Source organism: Corvus moneduloides, chromosome 2 (genome assembly GCF_009650955.1).
Source record: "Corvus moneduloides isolate bCorMon1 chromosome 2, bCorMon1.pri, whole genome shotgun sequence".
NCBI lineage: Eukaryota > Metazoa > Chordata > Aves > Passeriformes > Corvidae > Corvus > Corvus moneduloides.
Window position 1 is genome coordinate 21,362,203 of NC_045477.1, and position 17,011 is coordinate 21,379,213.

General features: G+C 37.6%; 1 protein-coding gene across 10 annotated transcripts in view; it reads left to right on the top strand.

The window, feature by feature from the left end:
• SENP7 (SUMO specific peptidase 7) overlaps positions 1–17,011 on the top strand; it is a 44,964-nt gene that overhangs the window by 18,399 nt on the left and 9,554 nt on the right. For 9 of the 10 annotated variants that reach the window (XM_032098395.1, XM_032098403.1, XM_032098399.1 and 6 more), the window contains 11 exons: positions 2,106–2,221; positions 2,963–3,132; positions 4,102–4,453; positions 5,016–5,173; positions 6,114–6,260; positions 7,649–7,682; positions 8,474–8,641; positions 10,939–11,201; positions 12,205–12,338; positions 13,036–13,152; positions 14,668–14,787. In XM_032098395.1, coding sequence (XP_031954286.1) covers positions 2,106–2,221; positions 2,963–3,132; positions 4,102–4,453; positions 5,016–5,173; positions 6,114–6,260; positions 7,649–7,682; positions 8,474–8,641; positions 10,939–11,201; positions 12,205–12,338; positions 13,036–13,152; positions 14,668–14,787 — 1,779 coding nt within the window. The remainder of the gene's footprint in view (positions 1–2,105; positions 2,222–2,962; positions 3,133–4,101; positions 4,454–5,015; positions 5,174–6,113; positions 6,261–7,648; positions 7,683–8,473; positions 8,642–10,938; positions 11,202–12,204; positions 12,339–13,035; positions 13,153–14,667; positions 14,788–17,011) is intronic. The other variant, XM_032098398.1, reaches the window with a different exon arrangement.

The window sequence follows — 17,011 nt, forward strand, 5'->3', positions numbered from 1 at the left end:
CTTTGTAAAGTTTTGGATGATGGGGGTAGTGGATTTATAGAGAGGAAAGCATGATTTCTTGTATTTAGCTCTCTAAATCTGAGAGTGCATCTTGTGTATTGTTTCCAGCTCATATCTGGAGCACAGTATCATATATTAAGCACAAGAATGGTTTGAGCTAGTAATTTTTTTTAGTAGTTGTGAACTCAACTTGCTTTAGATTTGGAGTGGTTCATTGCTGGAGTGATTAATATTCTGTTCCTGTTTCATGGTTTTCTAACGCATTGTGTAAAAGGCGTGTTATCAGGAACCAACATTAGGATGATTTTTCACCCTTCCCTAGTGACCAGCACTTTAGTGCAATTTGTAATAGATACCATATGGGAAATGGAGAATTTAGGAATGATTTCAACAAAGTCATGGCTTGATCCAGGTCACCTCACTGTAAGTCACTGCATTACACACACTTGGCACTGATTTTTTTGGGGTCTCTTCTTTGGAGCAGACTAATAAAAGCTCCCCCCTTGTAAGTGTTATGCATCTATATGCACACGGTCATACAGAGAGTCTTTTGTACCATCAGAGTAGCTAGAATGCATGCTTTGTATTGCTGAAAATTGTGCTACTTTTGTACTGTGGAAATTTCAGATCAAGTCAGAATTGTGTGTCCTCAGAACAGGGTGGTAATAAGTCAACTTATCTCTACCAGCTAGATCTTACTGCCAGCTCCCTCTCCATTCTTGCTCTTGGTATTACAGAATTGGTGGATTTTTGTTGCTTTTCTGCAACCCAGTGTGAAATGCATTTATTTAACTGAGCACTGGCCTGTCGGTATAACTAATGAATTTGAGGTGGGTTTTAAAGTCTTTAAAGTACTTGTTTCTCATGGTTGTTAAGAACACTTTACAAAATACATTGCTATACCTTCATGGGTGATGCATATATTGGTTAATGGGTGCATTTAAAACTGAATTATCAGCAAAGCTGGAATGAATTGAAAATAAAATGTGCAGAATTTATGTACAAAGCAAATATGTTTAGGAAAATCTATTGGCTGAAACAACCTTATTCAGGTGCTTTCTATTGTTAAAATGCCCGAAAGTTGAGAGAGGTGTGGGTTCCAAAATAAAGTTTTCTGTAGTCAGCTGCCCAGTGTATGGAAGACTCTTGTTCCATATACAGAATTAGCAATAGCACTTACTGAAAACTACTACTATATGTGGTAAAATTCATTATTCTTTGTGAATGGAAAGATAATCAGTAATTTTTTCACAGCATTCATCACTGTAGTATCAGAGCCCTCTGGAAATCTTTGTCTTTACAGAATTCCCAAAGAGCACTGATACTGCAATCTACAGATACATCACTAAAGATCAGGCATCTGTTCAGAAAGTGTCCCACAGTTTTGGTCTAGTTAGAGATGTCAAGAATGTTTTTTTGATGTGGCGGGTGATGACTTTTATGAGTTGAAGCTTGGCTGTCAGTGATGTCAGACACTGTGATGATCACTTAGCTCTTTGAAAATTTGAGACTGAAACATTCTGAGTTAACCACATTATAAAACTATGAACACAAAATCTATTTGGATTAAGTACTGTAATCCTTTTCTGTTTCTTTTTTTCTTTCTTTCTTTCTATGTCCCATCCCTCTCCACCTCCTTTAAAGTTACTGTTTCAGGCCCTTTTGAGCAGGAATTTCTATTTCAAATAATTTCGCATTGCAGGATCTTACTCAATGGATTCTACTAGCAGTTCTGAATCTAAATTAAAAATATACTACATTCCCACCATATTCATTACAAAGGCAAGGATAGTTAACTGACTGTTCTTTTTTTTTTTTAATGTGTTCTTGTTGCTTTTTTACAGCAAAGTAATGTTTCAGTGTCTGATCTCAAGCATGTCAGATTCTCATACTGTGCTTTTTAGAAGTGTCTGTTTAATTAATAATATTGGAGTCTCTGTGTAGTTCCACAACGGGACTGAATTAATTTGTGTTTCATTTGCCAAGGTCCACATGTTTATGGGAGAGGCAGAAGTTTGTAGTCTGACCGACTCTTGTTTCTGTTGGGATTTTTATTCAGTATTTTTACAAAATTAAAGATAAGTCATAGTTAATATTATTTACAGGTCTGAACGTTGCCTGAGAAAGACAGATGATGAACTGTGTAAATTGACCAAGACTTCTAAAGAACCAGAAAAAACTAATGCTGTCACTTTTAGAAGACGAGAACTGCAGAGGAAAGGTTTGTAGTGAGCAGTCATCTGGCAGTTTTTGGAGAGTGTTGGGACATTTTCCTTTTATACTCTACTATTATGAGAAGAGCACAGAAATAAATTAGGTTGTTGCTCACAGCGTATGTGTTTCTTCAAAATGCAGGTTTTTACAGGTACAGTAATAATATATCAAATGCCTGGTTTTAGACAGGGATAAAGCTATGGTGAACCAAATCTGTGGAAGAAAAATGAAACTGAGTGCAGCCTCACTGCACTGTTATAATCTTGATTTTTCTAAAAAGTCTTATAATAAAGGATGTAATCTGTTAAGAATGCTCAAATGGTTTGTGAACTCTGCTAAAATGTTCATGCTAGACAATATTTGATTTCACTGCTGAAGAATTATGACCCCTACGCTCAGTCTTCAGGCATAATGTGCTGTCTTTTTATACTGGTTACTAATATTTGCAGATTAGAACAGGAAATTGAGAATATTGCATTTGGCAGAAGATTGAAGAAAGACTGTGGAGTATAAAGTGCTAATTCTTGCTTGGAAGGGAGCTATGAATTTGGTTATACCCTTAACTAATTATGCAAAAATAATAGTAATTTTAGGGAATATGTTTTGGCAGCCACATACAATTAAAAAAGGAAAGAACTTACTGTGGAGGATACTTGCTTCCATGCATTTTATATAAGACGTAAATGATATGAAGAAATGTATAGGTTTTTAAGGACAACACATTACTTTTTTTTTTTTCTTTACACAGAAAACAAGCACTGTGGTGAACTGGAGAAGAGGAGCAGACACATGAATAGCACTACTCTGAGTCAGAAGGAATCAGGCTCTTTTGATTCTGAGAAAAGGAAAAGAAGATATAGTGGCCATATTTCTGATGATTGTAATGCACACATTCCAGAAAAGTCACTTGTACTGTCTGTAAGTTGCACTTAATTTTAAAGTATGTGTTTGTGTGCACACCTTCACACACACTTCAGTAGCAGCAGTAGCAACATCCCAAATAAAAGGATTATGCTAATAAACAGGGTTTATTATACAGGTATATTAGCAGGTATTGCCTGTTGAGGGAGAGTAGTTCAGTGATGCACCACAAAAAGTGAGTAAATATGCTTCTGTCTCCATCATCACAATATGCTTATTGTAGCAGAAAGGTTGTGAAAGATGAATGACAGTGTTTCCTTCAGACAGGAGCATGGATTAAAACAACTTTGAAAATAAGGCATTTAGCTACGTAAGTGAAGCTTCTTTCACAGATGTTCTAGAATTAGGGACTTTAATAGCAAAACTGCAAAGTATACCTGAGATTATTGAAATCTTGCAGATGTCATCTTTTTCATTCCTCCTTAGTCTATTGTACTTTTCCCTAAAGTTTTCTTCTTATCCATCATTAGTATTTGAAAAAAACCCCAACACATAAAAGACTGAGGGAATCAGTCAAGTACAAAGTGTGATTTATATTCAAGCATTTGAATACAGTAAAGGCATCTCTGTAACCTTCTGATTTAAACCCTACAGAGACAGGCAGTTACTGAACCTGCTAAACTTAGCTGACCAAGCCACACTTCTGTAAAGTAAAGAAGAGAACACTGATTACTGGTCTCTCCATGTCTGACACTGACAGAGCTGCTAAAAATCAGAAATAGTTCCTTATTCAATTTGAATGGGGGTCATTCTAGCCTTTTAAAGGTTGTCCCTCGTGCCTTTATGTAATAATAATGTTTGGAATATGAGGAGGGAGAAATTATCCTGAATTGAGCATTAAATGTCACTGTGTTAAGCTATAATTATTTTTTCTAGCACGCACCTAGATATCAGTGATCACTGATCTGAACCATCTGGAAATGTCAAGAAATAAACTTATATCCTGTCTCTGATTCCTGTTTCTAGGAAGAACAAAGTTTGGGTTCAACTCAGTCTCCTGGCAGCAGAATACCCTGTGAGGATGGACAAGATCACAGATCTAATACTATTCTGATGCCAGATTGTCCAGCAGAGAGAGACTCTAAAGATACTTCCACCCACAACCACTTAAGGGCTGCTCACAGCTGCACAGAGGAATCTGGCTCTGAGTCTCCTCTGAGAAATTCGTCAAAGAAGCAGCTTTCTGCCACCAGTGAGGATGTGATTTCAGCACAAATTAGTACGATCAGGAAATTAAAGATGGACAAATCTGAGTACCTGAGCAAGCTGCGGAACAGAATCTGCAGGGGTAATCAGCAACTTGTTTCCATTGACCCAAGTATGTACTATGTCTGTGCTGATGACAATTACTGGTGGTACACTTAGGCACTAGGAGAACTCGAGTGTAACTGGCTAGTTGAGACAAATGCAACAAAAGATTGAAGACTGGCATCATGTTGCTTCTAATGCATTGTACAGGTTAGAGAACAGTGGCTGCTGTCAGGGTCTTGTACCTGGGAAACAGGATAGACAGCAAGATTCTCAAATTTCAATCCTCTTTTTTCAGCTGATTTTGTGGCTATGGAAAAACTGAGCTTTTACTTTTTAATGATGCTAAAACTGAGAAAAATTATTCTCTTCTTTCAAGCAGCTGTGCTGTGTCCTGTTTCATTTAGTAGCCAAATAATTTTGAGGATCTGGGATAAAAGGTGTTCATAAAGATGCAAAGCAGTGCTTGTTGCATACAATTCCATGGACGCAGATCTTGGCTGTTTTGAGCAGTGTACTTTAATATCACATACTGCAAGAGAGAATTCTTTATTTGTCTGAAATCCACAGGGAATGAAATACTCTCCTGTCTTTAATTTGTAGTATATGTCTCCTTGTTTTTTCCTTTTTAGTCGTCCTTTCCAGTGATGATGAAGATGGACCTCCTGAACCACAATGCACAGAGCTGATGCAGGATAATATCACTGAAAATAAAGAAACAGGCCAGCAGTCTGACTTCTGTTTCTCAGGCAAGCAATTAGAAGACAAGATGAAAAGTCACACAGAGCAGGTACTCCAGTTTTTGGCCTATGTATTGTTATGCCAAGCCTTTAATTTACTTCTGTAATGTGTGTTATAGAAAATGATTGTTTATTATGGTCCCAGCCACAAGCAGAAGTTGCAGTAATTTATTTCAGAGATAGAATTCTGGACGTCTTCAGAGAATATCTGTGGTTGTGAAGCTTGGGTGTTTTTGCAACACACAGTGTATTTCCTATTTTAAAAATAAACTTTTGGAAGTGTTTAATATCAGAAAACAGGAAGGATCAAATAGTAATGTGAGCTAGAAACAGACATGATGAAGATACATCTGTGGAAAAATTTGTTTTCACACCATGTTTTACGTTGATCATAGGTTTTTTTGTCATCCAATCCTCTGTTGTAATTCAGTGCATATAGACGTTCAAGGATCTTTGTTGACTGCAGACAGAGATAGGGTAAAGCTCCCTTTCCTGTCTGGCTAGCTATAGAACTTGAATCTAAAAGTAGCCATAAAGGTTGTTGCCCCATTTTGGATTTGATTAGATTTTGGCTGCTTGCTTTGACCTGGATCTGGGTTATCTCTGTAATCCTGAAACAAGTCAGAAGAGCCATTGCTGCCTCTTTTCATAGGTGAATTAATTCAATCATAAGCATTGAATTGGATCCTGAAGCTTTGATATGAAAAGAAGGGTATTATTTCGTTGCTCTGTTGTTTGAGTTTTTACTAATTTAGAACCAAGTCAAGAGCACAGATCATGTCTTGGTAATGGAGGTGTAGCAAGGTACTGTTAGACCCTTAAAGAAATTGTCAGTAATGGATGTAATAACACTTAGAGCTTTTCCATATGCATTCTTTATGTGGAAGCTGGCTTTGGGAGTCAGTTCTTACAAGCATGAAGAAAAATATTCCTGAGGTTACAGGAGGGGTGTATCTAACTAGTCCTGTAGCAAATACACTTTTTTTCCAGTTTTTAACAGAGTCAGTTGAAGATAAATGTCCTCTCAGCTTACCTTCGGGAAGCACACCTAGAAAGCAGATGAACCTGGCACTGGATGTTGAATTTGATAGACTACACATTGGGAAATTTAAGTGTTTATCAACAGGTCCTGCTAGGGTAAGTTGTTCTATTATGATATTTTGTGAATATTTAAAAATTCTAGTTAAACAAAGTCAGTGGTACTTAGTGTGGAAGCACAGTTTTTATTATTGTTGCATTGAATTCCTTTGGCTAAACAATGGAGTGTGTGGTCCATTGCCTTGTACATTTGGATTGCTGTCAGTAGAAAAGCTAACTGTGATTTGCTGTGGCCTCAGTTTTCATGTGTAAAGGTTCTGCATAAATGCTGTACTGTAACACAAGTCATACTGAGAACGTTTTTATTGAATTCTAACAGAAAAAAATGGCCATGTTAGTGGCCAATTAATTTCACTTAAAGACTAATTACTTTTCTCAGAAATAGTAACCATGTTCTAATAAAGTAGTCCATAATGACCAGAGTTAAGATATATACCATGCTCTTGCCTTTAAACAGAAAATTGCTTACTTTGTGGCTTCAAAGAGCATAAAAACAATACTAAAAGCATTAGTGTATAGACAATGTGCTCACAGGGTGTAGAAACATAAGTGAAGATGTGCTTTAAATGGAGCACCAGCTCCCAGGAGTTTCAACAGGTTTTTGACCAGGTTCATTCTCTATATATTGCAACTGAAAAAGAAATGTTTGAACCTATCTTCTTTTGCCTTCAGCACGACATTTTGAAGTCTTGGATTGTAATAACAATTTCAGCTTCTCACAAAACAGCAGTTCCAAGAACATTTCATGGAAATTTCCTAAATTAATAGGCAAAAATAATTTGAAAGATGAGTTGAAATAATTTTAGGATCAATGCTCTTAGGTGTAAAGTAGAAATTTTCCTTAGTGGTAACACAGGGGAAACCTCCTGTGTTAATGTATATAACCTTTTGTCAAAGTGACAATAAAGCTCTCTTTGTTTAGCAAAATCTCTTTAACATAGCAGCAGTGCAAGTGGAATCTTGAAAGGCTTTTAATTCGAAGGTTGATGTAAAGTAGCACCCCAGTGTTGAACCATTTCTATCATGTCCTGACTTCATGCAGTGCATCTGATGGCTTCTCAGAGGTTGCTTTAGCTCCTTCTGTCCTGAGTGCTCATCTTTTCTCTCCTTTTTAAGGAGCCTGTAGGCAGTTCTGCAGCTTTGTGCTTATTTCTCAGTACATTGCATCTCTGAAAGTTACTTGCTGTCCTTTAGGTTCTGCAATGTCTTTAGGAATGTTGTTTTAGGTGAAATAGGCAATATGAAGTCTCAAGCTAAGCATATTTGACTTGAGCTTAATGGTGTTCTCCAACCTGAATGATTCTACTATGTTATTTTCAGTTTATTTCACTATAAGGAAAGATGTGCAGATATTTAAAAATCCATATATTGTTTTACTCAATTTGTAAAATGCAAACTAATGTATATATTTTTTAATCTTATTTCAGTTTACAATGAAGAATATTGTGATCCCATTTCAGGGTAAGAGAATTTTCTTTTCTTTAGCCTTCTCTTAACTGTATCTGTAAAGTATGGCATTAGAATGCTAAGTATGTATTTCTGTTATGAATAATTTATAATCTTACTTTCACAAAGACATTAGATAGTTTTTAATTATTTATGTTTTTCAATAAATAAAAGTTCTAGTGTCTATAGTGTAAGCATTAATAACTTAGCAGCTTCTTGTACTTTTAACATGAATTGTCATTTTAATGGCTTGCCTCCCATGGTGTTGAACTGTAGTAGATATGACTATGCATGTTTTTGAGGTGAAATATTCAGCTTTTCAGATTAGGGTTTTAGATCCTTAGGTTTACAAAAATGTATGAGTAGACTAAAGCTAAGAGGAATATAACTATAGATTTGCATTCAGTTGATTCCCAGAGATGATGTGTGGTAGGAAAGGGTTTGAGCAGTTCTGAGTTGAGTTGACTGAAAGCAAATAGGAATTAATGATTTGTAGTATTCTTTTTTCCATATTTGTAGGTACTAACTGTGGTTATTTTGAGGAAAAAACGCAACTTTTTTCAGGAGGAATCCTGCATGCAGGTGTTTAGATTTTTGTGTTACAATTTGGTGACTTTGTTTTACACAGTTTGATGTAACTGACTTTAATATTGAATTCTCAGTATTTTATGCAATGCAAGGAATAAAATCTATAAGTACTATGTTAACACACTCTGTCATACCTCTCAGCATGTAATTACTGTAACATGTATGACTTTATCTATGGCTGTTAAGAGTATGGTTCTTTTGAATTCTGTTTTCTATAGTGTCGCTTAAGAACATTCAGCTGACAGTGAATACCCTAGATCTGAGAAGATTTGGCTGGTGGAAAACTGATGGTGGCTGTTCTTCAACGATTATTTTTCTTTGGTTGTCTGAGGATTATGTAGAAAAGATTGAAACCCAGTTGGGAAAATTAGTTATCAGCAAGCCATGTGAGTAATTGAGTGCAATGAAAAGATCTAATATATGGCATGTCAGTAAAGTGGTTGTTTTATGGCTGTGTTTTTTGAGTGCAGAGGAAAGCCTATAGCATTTTAAAGATCACAGAATCAGAAAATAAGCTGAGTTCGAAGGATCATCAAGTCCAACTCCCAGCCCTGCACAGCACCACCCCAAGAATCACACCATATGCCTGACAGCATTGTCCAAATGCTCCTTGAACTCTTCCAGGCTTGGTGCTGTGACCACTTCCTGGGGAGCCTGTTCCAGTGCCCAACCACCCTCTGGGGGAAGAACCTTTTCCTAATATCCAACCTAAATCTCCCCTGGCTCAGCTTCAGGCCATTCCCTCAGGTCCTGCCACTGGTCATGACAGAGGAAAGACCAATGCCTGCCCCTCTGCTTCCCCTCATGAGGAAGTTGTAGACTGCAATGAGTTCTCCCCTCAGTTTCCTCTTCTCCAGATGAAACAAGCCAAGTGACCTCAGCTGCTTCTTGTATGACTTCCCCTCAAGGCCCTTCACCATCTTTGTGGTCCTCCTCTGGATGCTCTCTAATAGCTTAATGTCTTTTTTATATTGTGGTGCCCAAAATTGCACACGTATACTCAAGGTGGGGCTATACCAGTGTAGATAAGTTGGTTACTTTTGCATTTCTAAAATGCCTCACTGTACTTATATTTGGAAGAAAGAAACCTAATATGGTGTGATTCAAAACCACTGCTATTTGATAAAAAACCCTCAAAACACAATTTAATTGTAGTCTCTGTCAGAAGGCCTTCTGAAACTAGACTTGTGTACAAAGCATCTTTCCCTTTAACATATATGGATGTTGTAAATATCCTTACTCTTGAGCATGGTATATGCTTGGCAAGTAAAGATTGAGTTGACCTTTGACAAGACTGCAGTGGGCCACTGCGTTATTATTGAAGAAAATTTCCACTAAAGGCCAAATGGGCTATTTAGTCTTAGGGTATTATGGACTCACTGTATTTGATTTTCTAGCACGAAGCTCTGTAAAACAGAGCATAATTTTGGCTCATATATTCAGAGTGGCACAATCATACAAGGTTTTTACATAAGCAAAATTGTTGCAAGTAGCATCTACTAAAAAGGTGATTGTCAGCATTGTCTGTGTGATGTTTAATAGTATCTATTCCCTGTACAGTCTCCACCTGTATGAAGAAAAATTATAAGTAATGGTACCTTTACATAAGGAGTACAAGTAGTTTGAAGCAAAATACTGAATGAAATTTTAGCAGAGAGCTGCCTTTAGTTGATGCAAGTTATTGGTTACTGGTTACTGGTACCTTCTGTAGGTACCTTCTGTAGACATAGTTCTGGTTACTGGTACCTTCTGTAGACATAGTTCCCAGTGAAACGAGTGGAATGAGTATGAAGATGCAAGGACTCTTTTAATCTTAGGTTTATTTGCCTTGGTTACATTCTCGTTGGAGAAACCTTTAGGAGTTTTTATTAAATTTCTATCTTTGACTGTTCTACACCTTCTAATTTTACCTAGTAATGTAAATGTTTTGACATGTTTTTAGAGACATTGAAAAAATCAGTGATGGTTTTGCAGATTGTGGAAATGGTTACTATGATTCTGCTCTGCTGCCTTGGTGTGTTAATATTAGAAGAAAATATGTAATGATGGATCTGACAGCCTGAGAGGGGTCAGAGGAGTTCCTCAGTGGGGAGAGTTAGAAAGGACTTCAATAAGAAGACAGGATAGGCTGTGCTTGTACATGCTCATGGCATGGCCAGATAAGTGCATTGACCAGCAAAGTACTTAGATGTGACTGGTCCTTCTTATGCCCTTAGCCCTCTCTTTTTCCCACACTACTTCTTCCCTGAATTATCTGAATGCCTCTCTTTGCTGCCCTTAGGTCTTTTCCTTAAACAACCTCTATTAATTCCTGTGTAATCCCAAAATACTCTTCCCCTGCATCCCATCATGTGTGCTGTACACCTCAAGTAAGGCTCATCTTGCTGGGTTTTGGGTCTGGACCCTTGGGCTGAGACTCTCTTGGGACAGCCCTGGGAAGGGCCCAGATTGTGTGTCTCTTCCTCAGCCCTTAATTTGGGCTCCTACTTGCCATTTTGCTGTGCTCCTCTGGGTCTGTGAAAGTGGGACTTTTGTGGGCTGATGGCCCCAGTGATGAACCTGGCCAGACATTGTTTGGGCTTCCCTTCATGCCACTGTCTCTCTAAGTTCCTTTTTGGGTGTTCAGACAAGTTTCTATCACATAATCTAATAGTTACTATTATCCATTCTTTCCTTTTTCCAGCCAAATCCAGTGAATTTGTATTTTTTGAACTATCTCAACCACTCACAGAATGGGAAGAAGACAGACTGACTGAATTGATTACAGGTGTGAGCAAGAGGAACAGAGCACCAGATCTTGCTGAGTTTTTGTCTTTGAAACAAGCATTACCATTATTTAAGGATCTTTCTCCTGAAGAAAGCTCTTTCATAACTTACAATAAGGATCTACTAAAACAATACATGCCAAAAGAGAATACCTCAGATGCCTATAAGCCTGTAATTCAGGTCAGTGCGTAGCTGTTGCTTCATTCATCACCACTGGTTAGCATTCACACATTCTAGTAAATTTTAGGTCAACCTTCTTTCTTAACTCATACCTCAAAATTATCAGTCAAAAATTTGCAGTCAGCTAGATTATGTCCAGAGAGGGATAGTTTGTAGACCTCATCAGTAAGTGACAAGTATCAATGCTTTAGATAAATTCATGGTTGTGTAAACTTAGAACCACAGGAGTGTTCTGCCCTTGTGGTGTCTCTAGGGCAGCAAGCAGGAAGTTCATCAAGTAATGAGCAACGGCACCATCTTTTGGATAGAGCTGGAAGTGCAGCAGAGGAGGAGCTGTGTAGGTGGCCCTCCGGACACCTCTTGCACCACCGTGTACTTGTGGGGTCTCCACAGCTTGAGAATGCTGAATTATTCCTCAGACTGCTGGGGAGATGAGTCTGCGCAAGTTAATGTGTTGTCTTGGTTTAATCTCTTGAGTAAATGTCTAAACCCAACCCCACATCGTTGTCACTTCAGAAATTGCATCTTTGTTCCCACCAGTAAAAAGCCAAGAGACAGCAGATCAATCAGGCCCATGAAAGTGGGGACTTTAAAAGGAAGCCAGCCAGCTCTAATCTGTATTGTTTTTAGGCAAAGGACTAGATTTTCAAAGCTTCCAAGCATATACAGCTCCTGGTAAGACAGTCTGATACTTGTCTCCAGCCTTTCAGGTCATGTTTCTTCTCCAAAACCATTTCTAAGACACTTGGCTAAATAATGTTTGAACAGTTTTAGAGAGAGATCATGATCTGTCATCATTTTTTTAAAGATCCGTAACTTTTTAGTTGTCTGAGCAATGACACGTTTGCCCAAATACCAAAGTTTCTACTTTGGATCTTCAGCAAGAATCCTCTTTAGTGATGCAGGGTACTCCTGTGGGCTTTAGGCATGGGTTTTGTGTGTTGTGTTTTCCCTATCAAGCTGTATAATGCTTTTTACTATTGTTTGTGTTTTTCTCTGGTAGGAGTCAAAGCTAAAAGTGATCAGGCCCAGTTATGCCCTTGCAAATAAGCAGAATAGTGGTTGCTATTCTATATCTTTGTCCTCTGCACTGAATGAAGAATGGAAAGAAGTAAGAGAAACAGGAGCAGTTAAGAAGTAAGTGTATTTCATGTAGAGAAAGGGAAGATATAAGAAATTGAATAAATGAATTACTGGAATAAAAGCCCTCACTTAACTGCCATTCTCTAGTTGATTTGAAAGTGTTGTATGAAAGTCACTCTTCAAATCTAAAACATCAGCAAATATCAGTGTAGCTACCTGTTAAAAGACAAAATGGATGTGTTATAGAATGACAGTCTCACAGAAATTAGAGCACATCTGATCTGTGACTACAAGGTCATATCATGGGTGCATCAATGGGGAGGGTGGGGATCTCTTGGGTTCTGTGAGTATCCATTTAAGTCTATCTTAGCAAAACTTACTAACTTAAGCTGATTTTTTATAAAATCTGAATAATGTTTTCTTTTACTGTTCTGTCACACTCAATCTTTTTATAACCATTTGTCGTCTCGTATTTCTGCACATTTTATATAGCCATTTGTCAAATACTTTGACCAAAAATAGAAAAACAAGATGAAGGTAAAAAATAATCTGCTTTTCAAAAGTTTTTATCAAAGTTTCAACGTGCATTGGGGTCTAACACCTAACTGTTGGAGGAGGAAATGGTAAAGTTTTGAGAACTATAGCTTTTCACAGGTTTTCTAGAAAATCTTCTACATATAAAACAGCCATACTCAGAACAATGTCATGTAAAACAGTTTGTCACTGTTATGACATGATTTCTGTTTTCTAGTTTAATTGTTTATCCACCCCCACCTGCAAAAGGAGGACTGGGAGTCACAAGAGAAGACCTAGAGTGCTTGGAATATGGAGAGTTTCTCAATGATGTCATCATTGATTTCTATCTTAAGTAAGTAATCTCAGCCCTTCTTGTACCCTTCACACTCTCTGGGGCGTGATGTGGACTTGAATGTTACTGGAAATGTTAATCACTAAATACAGTACAACAATTTTAGAAGTAACAATGGGATGCATTGGACTTTTTCTTAAAGGCTTTTTTAAAAGTTTCATGTTTTTAAAAAGTTTTTTTAGCAGTTTCATTTGTTTTAGTTTCATTGGTTTTGTCCCTCTAAAAGGGCTGTGATAAAATCTAGACAGAATGACTGGAGGAAAAAAGCTTCTTGGTGACCTTACAGAACAGAAAGTGTTAAGTAGGCAGTTGAAAAAAGTAGAGGATCTGTAGTAGTATTTTATTTACTAAGTTTGCCTGAAGTGGAGCATCCTCTGCTGTTCTGTGCAATTTCAGGTATTCTTCTGATGGAGATCTGCAGAAAGGAGCACAGTTGATAACATCTTGAGGAGGTTGTGCTTGGCTTAGCTACTCCAAGCCATCCTGCTAAAGTTGCTTGTGAAAGCAATTTTTCAAGAACTGGCTTTGTGGCCACCAGTCCCTAAAGTTGTGGTTTTTTTTCACTCTGCTGACTTAGACATAAGAAGAATTCTAGTTCTTTTGAAGCTTGTCAGCAGGAATTGCATTTTATTTGGCATCTGGATGGATGCAGGAACTGTGAGCAATAGGAAGGCTTGTCTAGAAGATTGGAAAAGGAAACGTGTAACAGTGCTTCAATGGGTTTTTCCAGCGAAGCCTCTTGTATTTTGCTCTAAACTAGAACTAAATAATGCATCATGGTCCCCTGAAGAGCTGTAGCTTCTCAACAGAGAAGGAAGATTTAAATAAAAGAATTTAATGCAGTTGTGGTAGAAATCCTTCTGCTTTTAAAGTTTGTTAGACTTCCCACATTCTCAGTTTTCATTCTGTTGCAAGCTGTATCATGTGTGACTGTGTTACCCAAGTCATCAGGTGAAGCTAGAGGCATGTTGTGTAGGATAACTGCAATTGTGAGTGCTTTGGCCTTCTAGAATGACAGCATAAATACTGAAGCTGATGTTTATAATAAAATTATCAGCAGTGAAATAATAAGTACTTAGCTCTCACATGGATAACCTGTAAAAGTGAAATGGTCAGTTTAACTGACCTGTTCCATGCTTTTTGATTATGCACAAGTATAGCATTCCATAGGTTTATACTTGGTTAAGTTTTCAAGTCTCTCTTAATTGTAAGGGTAATTGTAGGTACCTAACTTTCAAAATAGATTCAGAAGCTTGAATACTGGAGAACAAATCAGGGACAAAAAATAACTGCGTTCTTAGTAGCTGCTTGGCTGTTACATGCTCTGATGATGTGCACCCATGTGAATAGTTAAAATAGAGAGAAAATTTTGGCGTGATTAGTGTCTGTGAAAGCAACTGATACTAAGCATAACCCAAATATGATAAGTCATTAAAATAACTGCCTTTTTTTTTAGCAGTAATGGTACTTTCTAGAACAAGAATTTAATAATTTTCTTGGTTTTTTCTTTGGTAGGTATCTATTATTGGAGAAGGCACCAAAACATGTTGCTGACCGTACGCACATTTTTAGCAGTTTCTTCTACAAGTGCCTGACAAGGACAGAAAAAAACCCTGAGGGGGATGTCAAAGTTTCGTAAGTTCATTTTAGATGCCATTATGACCAGAAACTATCTATCTATCTATTGATGCCACTTGGAAGTTCTGGAGATCATCTACTAATCAGCATGTAAAATAGTTTTTGGTGTTTTCCAAAGGGTTAGTGATTAAATGTTGTTACTCACAATTTAAACATACTGGTGTTTTTCCTTAAAATCAATGTGATTCATACTGAATAAGAATGAAAATGTTACCACCTTTTTCCAACTTTACCTGGCTATTTACTTCAGACAATTATTTATTTGATATTTTTATCATAAATGCACGGTTTTGCAAGATATGCATAATTTTAAGAGGTTATGCTACCAATAATATTTTTATATTTACTGCATATTTCATTTTACATATTGGTAATAAATTATTGACCAAAGTTTTAGTAAGAAAATTTAGTTGTACACCAAGCTTATGCATTTGGTTTGTAACACATGCGCTCACTGAATTGGAGAGTTTCCCAAAAAGACATCATTAGCAGCCCAGGAATCCTGTATCACATTGTGTTTCCTGCTAACTGGCTAAAGGGTAGAAGCATTCTTAGCTCACTTTCAGTTTCTTCTCAACACCAATGTTTGAGAGCAAAGCCACCAACATTCATTCTGTTTTCAAAGAGTCATAGAATCTGTTAGGTTGGAAAAGACCTCTAAGATCATCAAGTCCAACCATTACTACCCAGCACTACCAAGTCCATCACTAAACCATGACCCCAAGTGCCACATCTACACATCTTTAAGATATCCCCAGGCCTGGTGACTCAAACACTTCCATGGGTGGCCTGTCCCGGTGCTTGGAAAACCTTCTGGTGAAGGAATTTTCATAATAGCCAATCTAAACCTCCCCTGGCACAACTTGAGGCTACTGCCTCTTGTCCTGTCGCTTGTTACGTGGGAGAAGAGACCAACACCCTCCTCACTAACACCTTTCAGGTTGTTACAGAGAGAAGTAAGCTTATCCTCAATGAGCATCATCATTCAGCTTATTGAAGACTTTTTTGTTTCTCTCTGAAGTGATTTTTTTTTTTCTTCTGTTATCCATGAAATCCCCAGATTTTTCATTCTACTGGCAAATGAGGCCACCTGCACAGAGAGGTGTGTGTCTTCCATCCTTTTTAGGTGACAGTCACTGCTGGGTAAGAGCTGTGTTGAAGGGAAGAAAAATGAGTTTTCTGTAATATTCTCAAAGATGTCTTGAAAATTCACGTAACTGTGTTTGAAAGAACGTCTTCCTTGATTTTACTGTCTTCTGACTTGGAATGTTCTGCAGTGAAGACAAAATTATTCGTGATAAGAATGCTGTTATGCTTTGAACCAATTCCTTTTACAAGGCTGGACTGTCCATAATCTTCTTGAGGAACAAGAATGACACCCTCAATTTACCATGCTTCAAGGACTGTAGCTTTTCTGGATTAGGAGATAGTTTTGGAAATTCTAGTTTTGTGTTTGGGCCTAGATACTCACCTGGTGACTACAGATGGTTTGGGTTGTTTGTTTCAGTGGGGTTTTTTGGATAAATGGCTAGTGAAAAACCTGGCTCTGTACTGTTGTAAATGAAATTAATGTCAACAGATGTAGCTACTTGAAGACTCTTTGCTTTACTTCGTTCACACAGCTCGGGCACTGGATTGAGAAAGTTGCTTTTTTAGGTGCTTTCCCAGATTGTAAACAGGCCTTCCCCTTTGAAGTTCCCAGTGCTTCTACAGTCATGTAGCAGAGGAAGTTTGCAGCAAGTCTTCACTTAGTGGTGGCCCATGCAGAGTCCTATACCCGCCTGGTTTTCCACTCCTCACTCATTTTTTCCAGTTCCTACTACAATGAAGTTTTGTTTCGTAATCAGAGATGAGGATGGGATCACAATGGTAATAGGGATGTCTGCTGAGTAGAGTGAATTTTGCTTTCAGATCATATTGGACCAAAGTTCTGTGAAATGTTGGTTTCTATTTCAACTTGTGCAGACTAAGCTGAAACTCTAAACTTAAATATCTTCTCAGATTTTTCTTGTTCTCGTAGTATTGTGTCCTCATGCTTTGTCTGTAGAGCTGTAAATGAAACGTGGTCCAGCATTTAAATCTCAGGACTGGAGGGCATATGTTTGCACAAGACCCTGTGCAAAGCATTTAGCTTTTTCCCTTCAAAAGATAAGGTTGTTCAGATAGGTCTTCAAAAGTGGTATTGTGAAGCTTAATTCATGGATGTTTTTAAATTATTATA